This window comes from Peromyscus leucopus, chromosome 7 (genome assembly GCF_004664715.2).
Source record: "Peromyscus leucopus breed LL Stock chromosome 7, UCI_PerLeu_2.1, whole genome shotgun sequence".
In the NCBI taxonomy this organism is placed as follows: Eukaryota; Metazoa; Chordata; class Mammalia; order Rodentia; family Cricetidae; genus Peromyscus; species Peromyscus leucopus.
Genome location: NC_051069.1, coordinates 20889183 through 20907257, shown reverse-complemented (window position 1 = coordinate 20907257; position 18075 = coordinate 20889183). Strand labels below are relative to the sequence as shown.

Sequence of the window (18075 nt, the reverse complement as noted above, 5' to 3'; positions counted from 1 at the left end):
GTGGCGTCCTCGTCCCCGGGGAAGCCTTCGCGAAGGCCCCGCAGCGCGTCTCCCCCCGCACCCCACCCCACCCCCGCCGGCTGAGACCCGTTCGTCTCCGCCCGTGGCGCCGAGCCCCCCACTGGCTGGGGAGCCGGGAGAGACGCCCTCGCTGCGGCCGCGGGGTTGGCGCTCGGGCCCCGGCCTCGCCCGCCACTGGCGGGCCGCGGGAGGAGGGGGCGCGGGGCGGCCCCGCCTTCCCCCCGAGGAGGCGCCGGGCGGCCATATTGCCGAGCTGTCTGCGGCGGCGGCGGCGCGTCTCCTCTCCGGCGGCTCAGGGCTCGCACCGCCGCCTCTCCGTTCGCTCGCTGCCAGCCGCGACGCCCCCGCCGAGCCGCGCCTCAGCCAGCCCGCGGCGGGCAGGGAAGGAGCCGCTCATTTTCGGGGTAAGCCCTGCTCGGCGCGCTCCCCCCACCCCACCCCCCGGCCCGCTGGCCCGCTTGCTCTCCCGCCGTGGCGCTGAGGTGGCGGCCAGAAGTTGCCGGGCTGTGGCGCCGCGGGCCCGGGGCCTGGCGCGCCTCCGAGACGGGCTCGCTCGCGCCTGGCCGCCCGAGAGGCGCCGCGGTCGTTAAAACGGCCGAGCCAGGCCGCTTACCCGGAGCCTCCTTGCCGCCCCGTGCCGGCAGCCGTCGGCCTGACCGCCCCGTGCGTCGGGCGGTGCGGGTTCCCGCCGCCGCCGCCGCGGACTGGGCCCCAGGCTCGGCCCGGCGCGCCCCCGAGGACCGTGGGGAGCGTTAGGTCGGAGGCTCGCCCGCCACCCCGGGAGGGGAGGCACGGTGAGAACTTGTCCCCGGCCTCCTGTGTGAAAGTCGGGGTGTTGGATTACTAGAGAGCGTGTGGACGCCCGAGCAGCGGAAAGGGCTGTCCGCGTTGCCGGGCTGGGGGCGCCGGGCGCTCCCGCCGCGCGAGCCCGCGAGGCCAGGCCCGGACTCCCGGCCGCCCTTACCTGCTGCTGCTGCTGCTGCTGCTGCTGCAGCCCTCCCGGCCCCCGGGCTTGGCCCGGGTCGCGGAGTCGCCTGGTGTAGTGTCAGCAGACCCCACCAGGAAAGTTCGCCTTCCCCACCTCGCCGGGCTCCCAAACTCCGTCTCCGAGCTAAGTTTGAAAAGGGGTAGTGCGTTATTTCAGTGGAAAAAGCACGTCTGTTCCCACACAGATGTTTCTTTAAACGTTGCCAGGATTCTAGGTGGGTTTTTTCCCCCCACCCTTACCCTGAAAGAGTGGTTATTCGTTGGAAATGTGTTTTAAGAGGTCAGCTTCATAAAAAATGTATTCAAATACAGTTGAGATTTTGCAGAAGAGGTGCGAGCGCGATGCCCCGTTGGCTGTGTGGAGGCACCAAGATTTGCATGATGTAAATGTAAAAGCCCAGGATAATAAGGGTTTATGTGATTAAAGAGTACTTGGACACTGCAATCTATTGTTGACTGAGCATCCCCCCCCCCCCAAGAATACTTATAAGACTATGACGGAGCACAGAATAAACAATTGCCCTGTTCATTTTGCTGCATAAATAATGGCTTAATCCGCTTGCCAAAACAGCATCACTAGGTCTGGAAAGAGAGGCTAATGTTTAGGATTACATTTTTTTTTTTAATCTTTAGAATTTCTCTGCAGTTTATCTTTCATAATAATTTTTTTCAAATGTGACAAAATGCAGACTCCTTTTCAAGTTGTCAGTATGCTGTGAAAAGAATTACACTGGCTTTTCTTTGCTTAGACACCTTTGGAAACTGTATTTTGGAATTTAATAAGCAGTTAATATTTGGAACGAATAGTCATGTTTACATGAGGGAGGGGTTTGATTGTGACATTTAAGAAATGTTAAGCCCTGCCTCCGTGGGTCACACATACTGTTTTTTGTTCATTCCTGGAGCTTCACACGGGAGAGAATGTAGGAGGACCTCAGAGATGTTTGTGAAATTGATTGCATAGATTTTGCTGGGGGAAAAACACTTGGAATCTTAATTTTGTGGAAACTGGTTACTCAGGTGGAAATCACATTGCTGCTTTTATGTGTGATGGTTAAACAGCAGGCCTTGTTCTTCTCCCTCTCTAAGCTGTCAGTAGTCACGGGGTGGGAGATAGGAGCAAGAGCTGGCTTTTTATTTATTGCTTTACCATTCCCAAGAACAGAATTGATTTTTTTGTTAACCAGTTTTTAAGTTCTGGTGAGGGGTTGGAAGATGTACAGATTTTATTTTATTTTAATTTCTCAATCTTGTTGTTTGTTTTTTCGAGACAGGGTTTCTCTGTGTAGTTTTGGTGCCTGTCCTGGATCTCGCTCTGTAGACCAGGCTGGCCTCGAACTCACATCCACCTGGCTCTGCCTCCCGAGGCCTGGGATTAAAGGCGCGTGCCGCCGCCACCCAGCCTCTCAGTCTTTTAGTATAAAAATTAACCACAATCTAATATAATAGATTCTGAAATGTTGAATGATGAGAGTCCTGGGTTTTCATTTATTTTAAATTTAGTGCATTTTAACTTGAGCCATTTCAAAATGGGGTGGCAAATCTTTAACTTTTCCCCCAAAGACCAAAGGCTTGAAATAATGTCCCATTGAGATAGTGAAGACTGAGCAGTGCAGATGGAGCATATCTGTAGGGCATAGGTAATAGCTTCCTGTTACTGGTGCAGTCTGGGAGAAGAAAAGTCTCTGTTGGATGGCTTGTGCCTCTTACTGTTGCAGTCTGGGAAGAAAGGAAGTCACTCTTGGAGGACTTGTGCCTCCTGCTTATCAAGAGCTGTTGGGCACTAATTTACCCTGTTGACATCTGGATATGGAGCTGGGTTAAGTTGCTACTCTACAATGCTATTTTAAGTTTCTTGACCATAGGTGTCACTAGAGGGAGTTCCCGGAAAGCCTTGACTTCAGTAGCTCAAGGCATTGGAGAGAGAGGTATCCAGGCTGACCTCAGAGAGTTAATCTTTTTTTTTGTTTTGTTTTTCGAGACAGGGTTTCTCTGTGTAGCTTTGGTGCCTTTCCTGGAACTCACTTTGGAGACCAGGCTGGCCTCGAACTCAGAGATCCGCCTGCCTCTGCCTCCTGAGTGCTGGGATTAAAGGCGTGCGCCACGAGTTACTCTTATCTTGAGTGTGTTAAGGCTGTTCCATCTGGTTCATTCATTAAGTTTCTTAGTATTTATATTGGATGCATATCTTAAACCATTAAAAAAAAACTATAAAGGTAATACATTATATGGTAAAGTTATAACACCTAGAAGGATGTTAAGCCACAGAGTAAAAATCTTGTCTTCTCGCCCCAGAACTCGACAATTCTATCCCTGGCCCCATTTTTCATAGGTAATTGTCTTGCGTATAGAAAGTGGTAGCACTTCTGCAAGGATGAGCATGCCTTGCTCCTTATCTGTGGGTCTCAAGTCTGTTAGAATAAGGTGCTGTAACAAACCCTGACATGGTGTTTATTACTTATATTAAACATCAAGTAATTATATTTTTCAAGTTTTTATCATTTGAATGAAATTAGTGGAATTTGCTATACCAGTTCTCAGAAGTGTTTGTGTAAGCACATGTGCTCATTTTCTTGGTTAATGATTAATGGTGAGGTTTACCTTTTTTTCTTCCTAAAGTATAGCATAAATTTACAGTAGAAGTTGGTGCACACCCAAAAGCATGTACATCTCACACACACACAAGCACAGAAATGTTGTCTTTTGAAACAGTTACATGATTTGGATTAGCAACCTACCTATATAATATGTATCTTTACCTGGAAACTGTTTAGGGAGGAATAGTTGTCTATATGATTAATTTCTTCTCTGTCTTTAATAGTGGACCCTAGTACCAGCTTCTCAGAAAAGGTGGAGGTTATATAGGGCTTCCTCCACACTGAATAACAATTACGTATTGCAATTCTTGCAAATTCGTCAATTTAAAATAACTAGAATTTTAAATTCTTTATTTTTATTTTATATGTATTGGCATCCTTGCCTGCATGCATATCCACATGAGAGTACTAGATACCTTGGAACTGGAGCTATAGACAGCCATAAGCTGCCAATGTGGGCTCCGGGAATCAAACTAGGGTGCCAGGTCCTCCGGAAGAGTAGCCAGTGCTCTCAACCACTGAGCCATCTCCCCTGCCCCAATAACTAGAATTTTTGTTTGTTTCTTGTTTTGTTTGTATTGAGACAAGGTCTCTCTAGCTCTGGCTGTCCTGTAACTTCTTATATAGACCAGGCTGGCCTGCAATTCAAGAGATCTGCCCCTGCCTCCAGAATGTTAAGATTAGAGATATATGCTACCATGCCTTGATAATAACCTAGTTTTGTTGGACAGGCACTTGCTATAAATTGGGGTGTGAAAAAACTTTCTTTTCTTTATAGTGGCCCTTTTAAGTATAATTCCAAATTACATTTTGAATTATGTTTTATGAGGGTCACTAAACTTTATATATCACATTTCTTTATGCTTTATATACATTGGAAATAATAAAGTAGTAAAGTTAATTTACTTGGAAAGATTGCTTAGTAACTTTTGTGTTAGTCTGCCAGTTAAAATCTATAGGCCAAATCCAACCTGCTCACGTGTTTTTTTTTTTTTTTAATAAATAAAGTTTTATTGGAACTTGTATGTGTATATTGTCTGTGGCTACTTTTGAACCATGATGACAAATCATATGGCTAACAAAATCTAAAATAGTTACTCTTTGCCTTTTTGCAGGGAGAATTTGCTCATCTCTAACTTAAAAGAAAAACAAGAACAAGAAGCTCTACTATATTGAAAGAATGCTTTAAACCGGGCCTAGTGGTACAAATTTTTATCCTAGCTGCCCTGGGATGAGACAGGGGATTGCAAGGCCATCCTGGAAAAATTAGTGAGACCCCATTTCAAAATGAAGAATAAAAGGGCTGCAGATGTAGTTCATTGGTAGTGTACCTAATAGAATTCAATTCTCATTGGCTGGGTGACATGTTTTTAGATACAGTATCAAAGAAAGGAGTCCTACACTATTATTTTTCTCTAAGATAGTACAATTTATAAAGTTAAGTTACCTCACTATCAGTAATTGATATCATTTTTTTCTAAACTTTAGTTAATTCTTATTGGCTTTCAGGACCTTAAATATTTCCTTTAATTTGTAAAAAGTGGACATTAATTAAGGTTTGCTGCAAGTGAATTTGTAAAGTTTTGAGCCTTTACATTGTTTAAGATGCACTACTGTAGAGTACTAGAAAATTCTTGACTCTGGACTGGGGCCATTCCCTTTGGCTTAGACTAAGACTATTTTTTACTCTGGTTAGCTGCGGGAAAGATTGTTTTTTACTCTGGTTAGCTGCAGGGATGAGTTGACTACCTTGTCTAGATACATAGTATCCAAGGGAATAAGGGAGGGTTCTTTTCCAGAAGCCTCTCCCAAGATGTCTTCTGCTCCTTGGCCAGGATTGAGGCATGTTTCATATCTCCCAACATTGGCACTGTTAATCAAATTATTTTAATTCTGTTCCCATTATTTTCCTTAGTCATGTACCAAATGTATTGAATTTTTTCTTGTCCCCAAATGAAAACAAATTCAAAGTGACCTGTCATACATTAATATACTTAATTTAATATGAATATGCAATTTAATGAATTTTTTGTTCAAAACTTTAAATATGAAACGAAAAACATTGATTGCTATTAAAATGCTTTATTGAATTATTATGCACAACTAATCCAGCTTCCTGCCAGTTTTTGCAAGTAAGGTTTTATTTGAACACACTGTAGTTCATTTACTTAATTACAAAGAACAATTGCAACATAGAGTGTATGGCTTATGAAACCTAACATGTTTATTTACCTGGCCCTTTGCAGAAAACGTTTGCTGACCTTTGTTTTAAGATGTCAGTCATATATCCAGGCAATTGTTACCATATGGTAAATATCTGTTGGCATTTAAGCCTGAAAGATGGACAGAATACTGAGGAATTGACAGTGTAAAGAACAACACATGTGCCATATTGAATGTCTTAGTGTGTTAAGTGGGATTTTCATGTATGTCAGCTGGAATTAAGAGTAGTGTGTAAAGTTCTCAGAATCTTCTGTGATGTCAATTCTGGATATCACTTGCTTTCTATTTTTTTTTTTAAATTTCAAATCTTCCTGTTGTTTCTGTAAATTAGTAGTCTTTAAATAAGACAACCAGAGGAGATGTATTTGTCCTTAAAAAGAATCTCCCTTCATGAAAGGGATAATGAGGACTTACAGAATCTTAGGTATGGTTAATTGACAGTGGTCTTTCCAAGTGTGTTGTGCCTGTGGTCTGTGGGCTAATATGCCTCCGAGGATAGTTATGTGCATCTGTGGATGGCAACGCCATGTTGAAGTGTCAAAAGTTAGACAGTCATTGTTGAGGGGATGGATAAAACTGTGTTAGATGTCGAGAGAACTTTGTACCTTTTTTTTTTTTTTTTTTTTTTTTTAAGGTTCTAGACTTAGAGAAACTATACAGACTTAGTTTGGTATTGAGTAGAAGTGAATATACTGGAAAGCTTACTACTCACACCTCAGGAACACACAGCATCATAATTACAGTCATTATTAAATGTGACATTTACTGTGTTTGTGTGCATCTTTTACTGTTTCTTACTAGCTTGGCCATTTTATAACATTAAAACGGAAGAAAATGTTTTCCTTGACAATAACTAACAGCTAAAGTGAGTATTAAGTGTAAGCCCAGCTCATCAACAAAAACAACAGACACCTGAGGACCAATTGTGAGACAAGCACCATCCTAATTTCTCAAAAGGGAGACTGGATATCAGAAAACTAGAAGCTGAATGATTTTTATGGTAGTAGATTGGCTAGGTATCCTTATTGACCACACAACATGTCTTATTTTAAAGATGCTTAAGGCATTGTATTAAATTTTGAAAAACCAGCTACTGCTGTATGATGTCTAGTGTCTCAAAATAAGTAAGATGTAGAAGTATTTGTGAGAGTTTCTCAGTTCAGCATGAGTCTTTGATTCTTTACCATGACTTACATGAACTTGCCTTCCTCTTACTGTTTCTAAATGTTTATTTCATGGCTTAAAAAGTTGTCTTGAATGTAAATGAAGAAGTTGTGCTGCAGAGAGCTGTCTTACATTTTATTCTAGCACATGTTTACAAATGATAATGTACTACTTACCTTTCTACTCACCCTAGGAACAATACAAATTATTTCCAACATTTTTTAGGTCAGAACTGAAAATGAGGGTAAATGTTATTTTTGTAGTTATGTTTTACATTTAAGGTTTAGAAATTTGAATTTCCTCAAAACTTGTGAATATTTTCTTGAAAGTATCTTTAAAACACAGACTACATCTACATGAGCAAGTGTCAAATAGATTTAGAATTTCCTGTCACTCATGTAGGAAATTGAGCTTCTGAGGAGATCATTCTGGTTAATTTTCAACTTTGATATTTTCAGAGGTTGGTTTTGACTTGATGATGGTAGAGGAGAAAGCTTTCTCGGCCTCTTCTTACAAGTCTCATTTGTTGTCTGGGACTGGCTTGCCTAGAACTGCATGAGGAAGTCAGAGTAGGTCAGTCAGAGCCCAGAGCCAGGGCTTAGAAGGACTCTGACCTCAGTAACTAGCTCCATGCCTTTGGGCAGCTCACTCACTCACTCACCTGGGTCTTCCTTTCTTTTGGAGCTGTGTATAGGGATTGGAATGCTCAAGTAGGGTGGGGGAAGACAAGCAGTTATGAGGATTAGACCATGTCTGTAAGTGCCTTTAAAGTGAGCATTCTGCAGACACTGAGGCAGCCTTGTCCTCTGCACTTCACTTGGGAATCACATGGGGGGCGGGGGAGAGGGGAAAGAAAAGTATTATTACACCATTAAACACTGCTAGTTTATAATAAACACTTGTTGCTATTTTTAAGGTTTTAAACCTGAGGGTATGTGAACTTGGATAGAGAAAGTTATATCCTTGTTCACATGTTCTGTTATGAATGTGGCAGTATCAGAGAAACTTTTTTCCATAGAACTTATTAGGGATCTTCATAATACATTCAAGTTTTCTCAATATAGTATTTATAATGATATTTATTTACCAGTCTAATGATTAAATCCACTACTGCTGTCATTTAAAGTGTTAGAAAAGAAGCACATATATTACTTTGACATAGATTTGTGTATTTTAAATTTTGATAATTATATTCAAGAATGGTAGGTTTCTTGTAATTTTCTGCATTTTATAAGCTTAACTTCACCTCTGGGTTGTGGTTCATAGGGCAGAGTGTCCCATGCAGGAAGAAGGATGGAGTTGTTCTTTTGTCAACGCCATAACTGTTTATTAGCCCACCAGTTACCTTATTAATGCATTGTCCATTTGTCTTTGTAATACTGCTTCCTTGTTTCCCAGTAAATTGGACAGGAGTTCTTTTGGAATTTTGTTCGAAGACAACTATTGTGCTCTTCCACAGTTTGAATCCCAAAGGACTGAAAACAATTACAATTAGGCCTTGGGAAAAGAATAACTTGAAGGTAAAATTAGTTTGGTGTTAATTACTGAAGCTTCAATGTAAGCCGCTAATAGACTACCCCTGGCGACACCTGATGCAGCACCGAACCTGTTGGTCTGTTGTGCTGCTACTGCAGCAGAGATCCACTGTGGCTCGGCAGGGCAACAACCTCTTTTGTGTGAGGAGGGTCAGCGCAGAATTGGAGGACAGAGGATGCTCTATCTGAGTAGTTTGTCTTTATTGTGCAGCATTGGGTTTGCTCTTGTGGGTACTTTGCTGGTGGTGGGAGACAGCTGAGGCCAGCATCTCAGACAACAAATTGCTGACTGGGTAGTTGCTGCTTCTGTTGTGCTTGAGAGGCAGTTGATGTGGAAAAGAGGTAGGGTAGGGCCTCTTTAAGTAACATGGGAGTGGGAGAATCTGGAATGGGGAAATTGGTTACAATAATAAACGTGCAAGTGAAATTTTAAAAAAACAAAAAGGGGAGGGGAGAGAGTCATTGTTTTCTGAGTAGTAACACAAGAGAAGAGAAGAAGTGCACCAATGTTTGGTACACAGAATGTATGTTTGGCAGCAGTGGAGATATTTAGAGAAGAAGGGTGCTGAAAACAAAGTTGGCTTCAGGTTAGAAGAGTGGACTCCTAGGATATGTGTGTATATTACTTGACCTTTCAAGTGATCTTTTATAGTCTGCCCTGCTACTAGCGGTGCTAGTTTTATTTAAAATATACGACCCAAAAAGGGGCTAGATGTGCACCATTCCTGTTAAATAGTATCTTGATATGAACATTGTTGAGTGATCACTAAATTGACTGAAACTTAGATTTATTCCATTTACACATGGGTTTGTCCTAGAAATTTTAAGGTAAAATTCCTATACATACCACATTATATAAGGTAATAAACTAATATATAAACAGATAAGTGGAATAATGCTTTTGAAAGTTTCCAATCTAATTTTTAAAATTAGAAACTTAAAAGTAAAACCTCCATTAATCCTTAAATGATGTAACATAGTAGATTTGTGTTTTTACATAGTTGTAATAAGTGTCTAGTTAACATGTTCTGCCTCTGCTTAACCTTACACAAATGTTGACACAGTTTGTCCAGATGTATAGAAACAAACTTCCCTAGCAACAACAAAAACAAGCCCTGGAGTGTCCATCATGCCTTCACATAGTTTCAGCAGTGCTTGTGATTTTAGTCATTGGCTATAGTAAAGAATGTGGCTGGGAATATCTTAGTAAAGATTTCTTTCTTTCATATATATTGCCTTGGACTTTCTTCTAGAAGCAGAATTTCTCTTTCTCAAAAGTTGTTCAGCTTTTTCTTTATGTTGACATTACAATTTTAGAAATACAGAGCCAATTTATGATGCTACCATTATACTTGTCTTCTTACCACGTAGGCTTCTCAGCACTAAGAAGTCTTAGCTTGCTGCTGTGTAATGAGGACACAGTAGCACCTGAGAGTTACTTTAAAGCTTTGTGGCTTTAGCACTGCAGTTGTTCATTTTATGTGTCTGTGAAGTCTCCACGTGCTGTTTATTAGTGGAATGTGTTTTGCATGCAGCTTCATTATGGCTATTGTGTATTTTCCTGTTAACTTTGATATTTCTTTATTTCTACCTATTTAGGGCTTTCAAATAAAGTCTGTTAGTTTTAGCATAACATGTATGTACTTATTCCTCCAAAACTGAATTATCTTTGTTTTCTTTTTATCTTCCCTTTTAAAAACAAAATTTGTATTTTCATTTTAGAAGTTTACAGATTAATTCATCCTGCTTCCTAGAGGCTTTTTATATTTTGGAATATAACCATTTTGCTCTTTTCCCCTAATTCATAATGTAAAGAAATGTGATGATTTGTGGATAGTTTTATAAGTTGTGGTGATTCTTCAGTGGTCTATGAATATTTTCCCTGGTTTGGTTAGTTGTATATGGTTTAGCAGAGTCTAGATTCCCTATGATTCATGTAATTTCCAAGACATTCAAATTTATTAACAGCACTGTTAGTAGATTCTTTGTAGTTGTGCCATTATATAGATACTGATTTTTTTTGTCTTTCACTTTTATTGAGAGAAGTGAAATGAAATAGGGGAAGGCTAACAGTTTTTAAGATGGAGTGATTATTCTGAACACACATTTTTGTCATTTAGAAGTTAAGTGTCTCCATGTTTGTGAAGGCTTTGTTAGGCCCTTTACTTCACCATTGGTACCATGTGGACCTGCTTTTTTGTGGTTGACCTAGGCCATATCCTTTGGATTCAGAAAAGCTCTCTTATTAAGGCTAAACTTTAATGCAGGTTTTTTTGCTCCAAACTTTCCTTCCTTCCTTCCTTCCTTCCTTCCTTCCTTCCTTCCTTCCTTCCTTCCTTCCTTCCTTCCTTCCCTCCTCCTCTTCCTCCTCCTCTTCCTCCTCCTCTTCCTCCTTTTTTGTGGAGTACAACTTGAAATAAGTTTAATTGAAAACTTGGCCAAATTATTTCAGTTTTTATTACCTGCCTAGCTGCTCCTATATTTAAGAAATCTCTTTTCTGAAATATGAGTGCTGTAACTGAGCGTGTAGCATCTGTTGGATAGTTAAGGTTTGTTGGTTTCTTGTTTTAGTTCTTCCTTACTGATGAGATTGCACTGGAGGTGCACCCCAGTCACATAGTTGAGAAAATAGTATGATAGGTGATGAAGAAGCTCATCTGGATCTCTCTGCCCAGCCCCGGAGAGCACTGTGATGGGGACTGGACTGTACAAGAGCACTAACTCCAGAAAGGACGGAAAGTGGGTGGCTAGAGAGAAATGCCCTGCGCACTCCGGTGGGAGTAAACCAGAAGAGCACCTCCACAGTGGTGTACAGGGCTGGTAAGGCCCGCCGTTGGCCGGTCGTTAGGGTGTGGGCAATCTAAAACGACTAACTGAAAATGGAATTTGAAAGGCATAGTAATAGGAGAATAAAAGGATATTATGCTATGGAAATACTAGAAACTTTTTTTTTTTCAGTCAAAAAAGGCTTTCTAGGAAATGAAGGATGGCCTAGTGATTAAGAGCATCTGCTGCTCTTCCACAGGACCCAAGCTTAGTTCCTAGCACTCAAATTGGGCCACTCACAGCCATCCTGACTTCAGCTCCAGGACATTTGACACCGTCTTCTGGCCTCAGCAGGACCTGCACACACACACAAATAAAAATTTCAAAACATCCTTCAAATCATTTCTAGAAATAAAAAAAAAAAATGGAAATTTTAAGCCATGGACAGGTAAAAATAGATTAAAAATAACTGAGAATGGGGCTGGAGAGATGGCTCAGTGGTTAAGAGCATTTCTTGCTCTCTCAGAGGACTGAAGTTTGGTTCCCAGAACACGCATCAGATAGCTCACAAGTGCCCATAACTCCAGTGCCAGGGATCTGATGTCCTCTTCTGGTCTCTCTTGGCACCTGCACTCATGAGGCATACAATCCACACAATAACACAGACACCTAAACAAATTGTAAAAAAACAAAAAACAAACAAACACCCTGGAGAAGCTGGACTTGTTGGCTCACACCCGTAATTCCAGCACTCTGGAGGCAGAGGTAAGAGGATTGGCCAGCCAGAGCTCCTTTCTCTGTGTGTGAGACCTTGCCTCAAAACGCACACATCCACGTGTAGAGGCATGCTGGCTAGAAGGGGGTATCACTCCCTTAAAGGGATGGGAAATTTGAAAATGGAGTCAAAGATTAGATAGGAAAATTTCAGAGTTTTTCCAAAAGGAACTACTAGGTGAAATGTGGGTAGAAAAAGAGGCAGTAGCTAATAGGTTCCAAGAATCCAAGAAAAGTAAACTTTGTTAAAGTAGAGCGAAAAATCCGATTAATACAAAGGAATGGCTTAGATTGACAGCTGGCTACTCAGTAGTGCTAACAAATGCCAGAATTGAGAGGAGTAATGACTTCCAAATGCGGAGCAGGCACAGTCCACACGTCTGTGTAGAGTTGCTGGAAAGATTTAATAGTTCCACAGCTGCTTCTCTGATACCAACCTGAAAACTCGTGGAAGTGAAAAATTGACATTTTTATCAGAAATCAGATGGGAAAGCTTATTGTATTCCTGTCAAATTAAGTAGAGAGTTAAAAATTAAAAATTTGGCTTAGCTTGATCTAACATAATACCCAACACATATCATATAGTATTTTTGTTTATATCTGGAACAAGTCACTGACTAATTCTGCACTAAAGGGTTTGAATATTGAAACAAATGCCAAAACAACATAAAATTAGCATTTTGCCTATAAACCTAAAACTCTTGCATTTGAAAGTTAAAAATGGAAAAACAGTAACATAAGACTTAAGACTTTTTTTATTTTTATTTATTTATTTAATTTTTGTCTTTTCGGGACAGGGTTTCTCTGTGTAACGGTCCTGGCTATCCTAGAACTCGCTTTATAGACCAGGCTGGCCTCGAACTCACTGAGATCCACCTGCCTCTGCCTCCCAAGTACTGGGATTAAAGGTGTACACCACCACCTTAGAAATCATGGTTTGAAACTGAACATTTAGAGCTTAATAATGAATGAGAGAAGTACATATAAAAATCAAAGCTTTCCCAGACATGTCGGGGCAGGAGGGTGACCGAGAATTTGAGAACAGCCTGGGCAATATAGTGAGTTCCAGGCCATTCTGGGCAGAGTTAGAACTAAAAACTAAAACCAACCCCAGCAAATAAAAAACCCTAATGAATTTACCTTGCAACTTATAAAAATGGTATAGCTTCAAGTGTATGACAAATGCCCCTCCCCACCCCAGGATAATCCCCAGAAAAGGAGAAACATTGTGTCCTTAGACCTTTCATTGCAAGATGCTACCTTCATTTTAAACATGAAAGTTGTATTTGACTTGAAATTCCTTTAATTCAGATGTGTTTGGAATGGTCATAGAACTTCTCTGATAAGTGATTTAACCATAAAAAATAGGCAAAGAAATCCAGAGCAGAAAAGCTGGGCATGGTGGCGCATGTCTTTAACCCCAGTACTTGCGAGGCAGAAGCAGGGGGATCTCTGAGTTCAAGACCAGTCTGGTCTACAAAGCAAGTTCCAGGAAAGCCAGGACTACAGAGAAAAACCCTGTCTCAAAACACCAAAACTGAAAAAAAGAAATTCAGAACAGATTTGATCAAAAGAACCCAAATAACCTTAAAATTTAAAACCTCCAGTAATTGCAATATAGATTTATTATTACTGTAGATTTGTAATACAAATGGGGTGTGCATATCTTAATGTATAGTTGTGGCTTGGGAGCAAAATTTGAATGATAACATGATACATTTACTTAAAATGCTAATGTTGAGCTGAGGGTATGGCAGTGGGTAAAGTTACTGGCTGCACAAGTGTGAGGACCAGAGTTTGACTCCCTGAATCTAGGAAATTGTGGGCGGGTGTGTTGATTTACCTGTAATCCCATAGTATGGGAGTTGGGAGCCAAAGAGTCTCAGGATAAGCTGGACTGTCTAGAGTAGCTGAATAGGTGAGTTCTGAGTGAGAGACCCTGCTTCAGTGTGTAAAATGGAGAACACTTGAGGGCCCCTGGCCGCTACATGTACTCACATACATGTGAACATGTATACTCACATATGTACATCACAATACACATGAAAAATGGTGTTGTTATAATCTTAAAAATTATTATCCAAAAGAAAAGTTTTGATAATACATTCTTGCATATGTGTAGGAGCAGTAAATTGTTCTGTTGACTATGAAAGAAACAAACTTCCTGAATCAATATTTTCTAGACCGTGTTTTAAACATTCATGTATGCCACTAAATGCTACAGATGAAATTTAATGTCCAAGTGATAAAAGAATTTATCATATTTCACTGGTCTGTTAGTGGAATTACTTTAGAGTTACCCTTAAACTTTTGGATACATTTAGCTTATGATCTTGAGGCATTAATTAGTGAAGAACTAAGGTTGGAAATTACTTTGATATATTTTAGAGAGTACAAAATAATCCACAGTAAGAGAAAGTAGAAGAAAACATTGAGAATTAATAGAAATTAACATAAATGAAAGATGAAAAACTAAAACTGAGAAGTGATTTTTTTTTTTTAAGTTCAATAACCTAAGGGGACTTATGCCAGGATTAATCAAGAAAAAAACAAACAAACAAAAAAAAAACAGGCAAACCTTTATAGTATTAAGAATTTAAAGAGGGTCATAATTTTACATCTTAACAAAGACATAAAAATCATGAGCAAGCATACTGACTACATTTCTGGAAATATATAATTGACCCAACCTTGATAAAAAGTAGATTTGGCTTTGGTGTAGTGATTTAAGTTTTTGGGCCACTTTATAGTTGAGACAACTGTATGGCTGTTGATTGTGGAAGTTCAGGTAGCTAAAAAAGTCTGGAGATAGAAATTTTAGGATTCTGAGCAGTGAAAGCAAGCCAGTTTTGGAAGTTAAATTATTTTTCACTTTTGCACATTATATAACCCAGGCAGGCCTCAAATTTACTATGTATTCCACTTTGACCTAGAACACTATCCTCCCAGTTGAGATTCCTGTGCTGGGATAACAGGTGTATACCACCATGCATAGAAACTGTTAAAATCAAGGCCTATTCATGATAATATCCGAACCAAGGGAAGGGCACTTAGGATAGAAAGTGTTAGAGACAGTTTGGCCTGTCGGACTGTAAATGTGTATGTGTAAGAGGCGTTGGGGGCGAGAGGGCGGTCGGGGAATAGGCTACAAAAAGTTAAGGAATGGGTGTTTTATTTTCCACCTGAATGTCATTATCCAGTGATTCATATCTTTAAAAAAAAAACAACACAAAGCCAATCGGCGGTGACGCACACCTTTAAGCCCAATACTCGCGAGTCAGAGGCAGGTGGATTTCTGTGAGTTCGAGGCAAGCCTGGTTAACAGAGGGAGTTCCAGGACAGGCTCCAAAGCTACACAGAGAAGCCCTGTCTTGAAAAACAAAACAAAACAAAAACCAAGAGCATATGCTTGAGTGAAATTTAGGGAAATTACCTTATTTGAGTGTGTGTTAATTTAGCTGTGCCTGCAGATATCTTGGCAGTGATAGTTTCTACATAATTTTATCTGTAATGTCTGATGCAGCATTAGTCACAGAAAGGTTTGGAACTGAAATCTTTTTTCCTAGATAGCTGATAATGATAAAGGGTTGGTAGATTTCTCAGAAAGGCAAACTTGTTGTTGATGTTTCTTAGTAAGAATGTTTACCCAAGACCACATGGTAGACCTTTCTTAATAAGATGTGTTGCTTTAGTGAGAAGTTACACATCAACATTAGCTTAGGACCATTCTGTTCAGTGAACCAACAGGTTCAGTGGAGGCCACTAGCTAGCTAGGGATTAGCACAGGTGTTGCTATGTAGAGCTGTGGCTGCCTTCCATACCTTAGGTGAACAAGCAATTGTGTATTTTTTCTCAGGTTATAGAATTTCAAAAACTAATTTTTAAGGAGAAACATTTTTTATCAGCATTTTTTATATCTGGCAATACAAAAGAAAGGTATTGTTGGGGTTTCCTTAGCACTTGAGTCTGCCCATCTACATTTTTACTGTCCTTTCCACACAAGCCTGGGTACGTGGATGAACTTGTATGGAAGAGCCAGTCTTTGGGTCCTTAGAAATCACATTTTTCTTGCTGTTTTAATAGAGTAACATACTTGATGCTATGCTATTTGAGACATGCATTGCTTTTAGATATATTGTGCATATATATATATTTTCAGATATATTGTGGTGATATATTGTGCACCTTAATAAACTTAGCCTGAGGATCAGAGGACAGAGCCAGCCACTAGATTAGACACAGAGGTGAGACAGTGATGGCACACACCCTTAATCCTATCACTCAGGAGGGAGAGAACTGTCTGGATCTCTTTGAGTTCAAGGCTACATCGGGCTACGTAAGATTGATCTAATATAGGAGAGAAACAGAGCTAAGCGGTGGTGGCACACACCTTTAATCCCAGCACTTGAAATTTCATGCCTTTGCTTGGGAAACGCACACGCCTTTAATCCCAGGAAGTAATATGGCAGGGCAGAGAGAAGTATGTAAGGCGTGAGGAAACAGGAACTCCCTCTCTAGCTCAGGATTTCGTAGAGTAAGGACTAGTGGCTGGCTGTTCTGCTTCTCTGATCTTTCAGCTTTCACTCTTATATCTGGCTCTGAGTTTTTTATTAAAAGACCATCTAAGATTGGAACAACAACCATATGCCAGTCTTTTTAGGGGATGTGAAATACTAGCTGAAGACATTGAACATGAGTGTAAGAGAACACAGTGTCACTTCTAACCTGCTTTTAAAGTACTCTCCTTTTTTTCCTTTTTGTGTGAGCTACAGCTAAAACCTGATATGCAAGATAATGAAGTGTGCTTTTTCCTTTAACAGGCAATAATAGTTTATAGAAGTGAAGAGTTCCTAAAGAAGATAACAAACAAGAGAAGGAAAATGCCGAAACCAGTAAGTGTACCTTGTTTCTCTCGACACTGCTTAGCATTTTGTGGGTTGTGAAGAATAATCATGAGGACAGTACAGTTAAGGTTAAAATTAATGAAATTTAGGACCAAGCTGTCTAGTTCTATTCTGCTTTCATAGTTAATCTCTGTGACTTTTGTTTAATTCATTTTGCTCTTGATTTCCTTTGTATAAAATAGGGATATCATTTAATTTACTCAAGGAAAGAGACAAGGATTATAAAAAGAACCTAGTATACATTTAGTGTTCAATAAATGTAACTTATTGTTAGGAGAAAATAGTGAGAGGTATGCAGGACCTATACCTTTTATGTGTCTCCTAATTAGAACTTGGATGATAGCCTAGAATTGTGTACCTTGATCATTTCCTTTCTCTTGGAAGTTTGTGCTTCTCGACTAAGATCTACTCCTTTTGTTTTAGGGTAATAAAAGAGGCTATTTTCTTCAGTGTTTCTTTTGGCTGTCAGTGTGTCTGTGTATGTCCCATGGTAGCCTTGAATTCATAATCCTCCTCCTTCAGTGTCTTGAGTCTTGGTATTAAGATAATATATGTGGAGTGAGAGATGGCTCAGCATAGTTAAGAGAACATTTTGTTATTGCAGAGGACCAGTGTTCCATTCCAGCACCTATGTCAGGAGGCACACAACCTCATCTAACTCACTCTGGCCCAAGAGGATTTGATATCTCTGACTTGTATAGGAACCAAGCATTCATGTGCACAAATCCATGTACACACATACACATAATTTAAAGACAAATGAAGCTTAAAACTTATAGGTATGTGGCACCATGACTGGCCGAATTACATTTTTTAAGAAAAATGTTGGTTATTAGAATTTTCTGGCATGGATATCACTGTGGAATGACGGTGCAAAAGAAGGTTAAAAATGAGATGTGAAAATCAGAAAGAAGTAAAACTGTGTGCACGCACACATACTTTCAGAGGCCAGAGGAGACCATCGTTAGTGTCCTTCTCCATCTTTCACTGAACCTGGACCTAGGCTGGTGGCCATCAGGTTCCAGTGATCTTCTTCTGTCCCCATAGCACTGGGGTTGCAAGTGTAGGCACAGCCACACTCAGCTTTCTGGGGATTGAGGCTCA

General features: G+C 40.4%; 1 protein-coding gene across 2 annotated transcripts in view; it reads left to right on the top strand.

Moving 5' to 3' along the window:
- The first annotated feature begins 263 nt into the window (after nt 1-263).
- Rdx (radixin) overlaps nt 264-18075 on the top strand; it is a 66408-nt gene continuing 48596 nt past the window's right edge. Inside the window, exons 1-2 of one of the 2 annotated variants that reach the window (XM_028864941.2) lie at nt 264-425; nt 16888-16959. In XM_028864941.2, the coding sequence (XP_028720774.1) occupies nt 16948-16959 (12 nt within the window). In that variant the 5' untranslated portion in view covers nt 264-425; nt 16888-16947. Of the gene's footprint in view, nt 426-16887; nt 16960-18075 lie in introns of those variants that run through there. The other variant, XM_028864942.2, reaches the window with a different exon arrangement.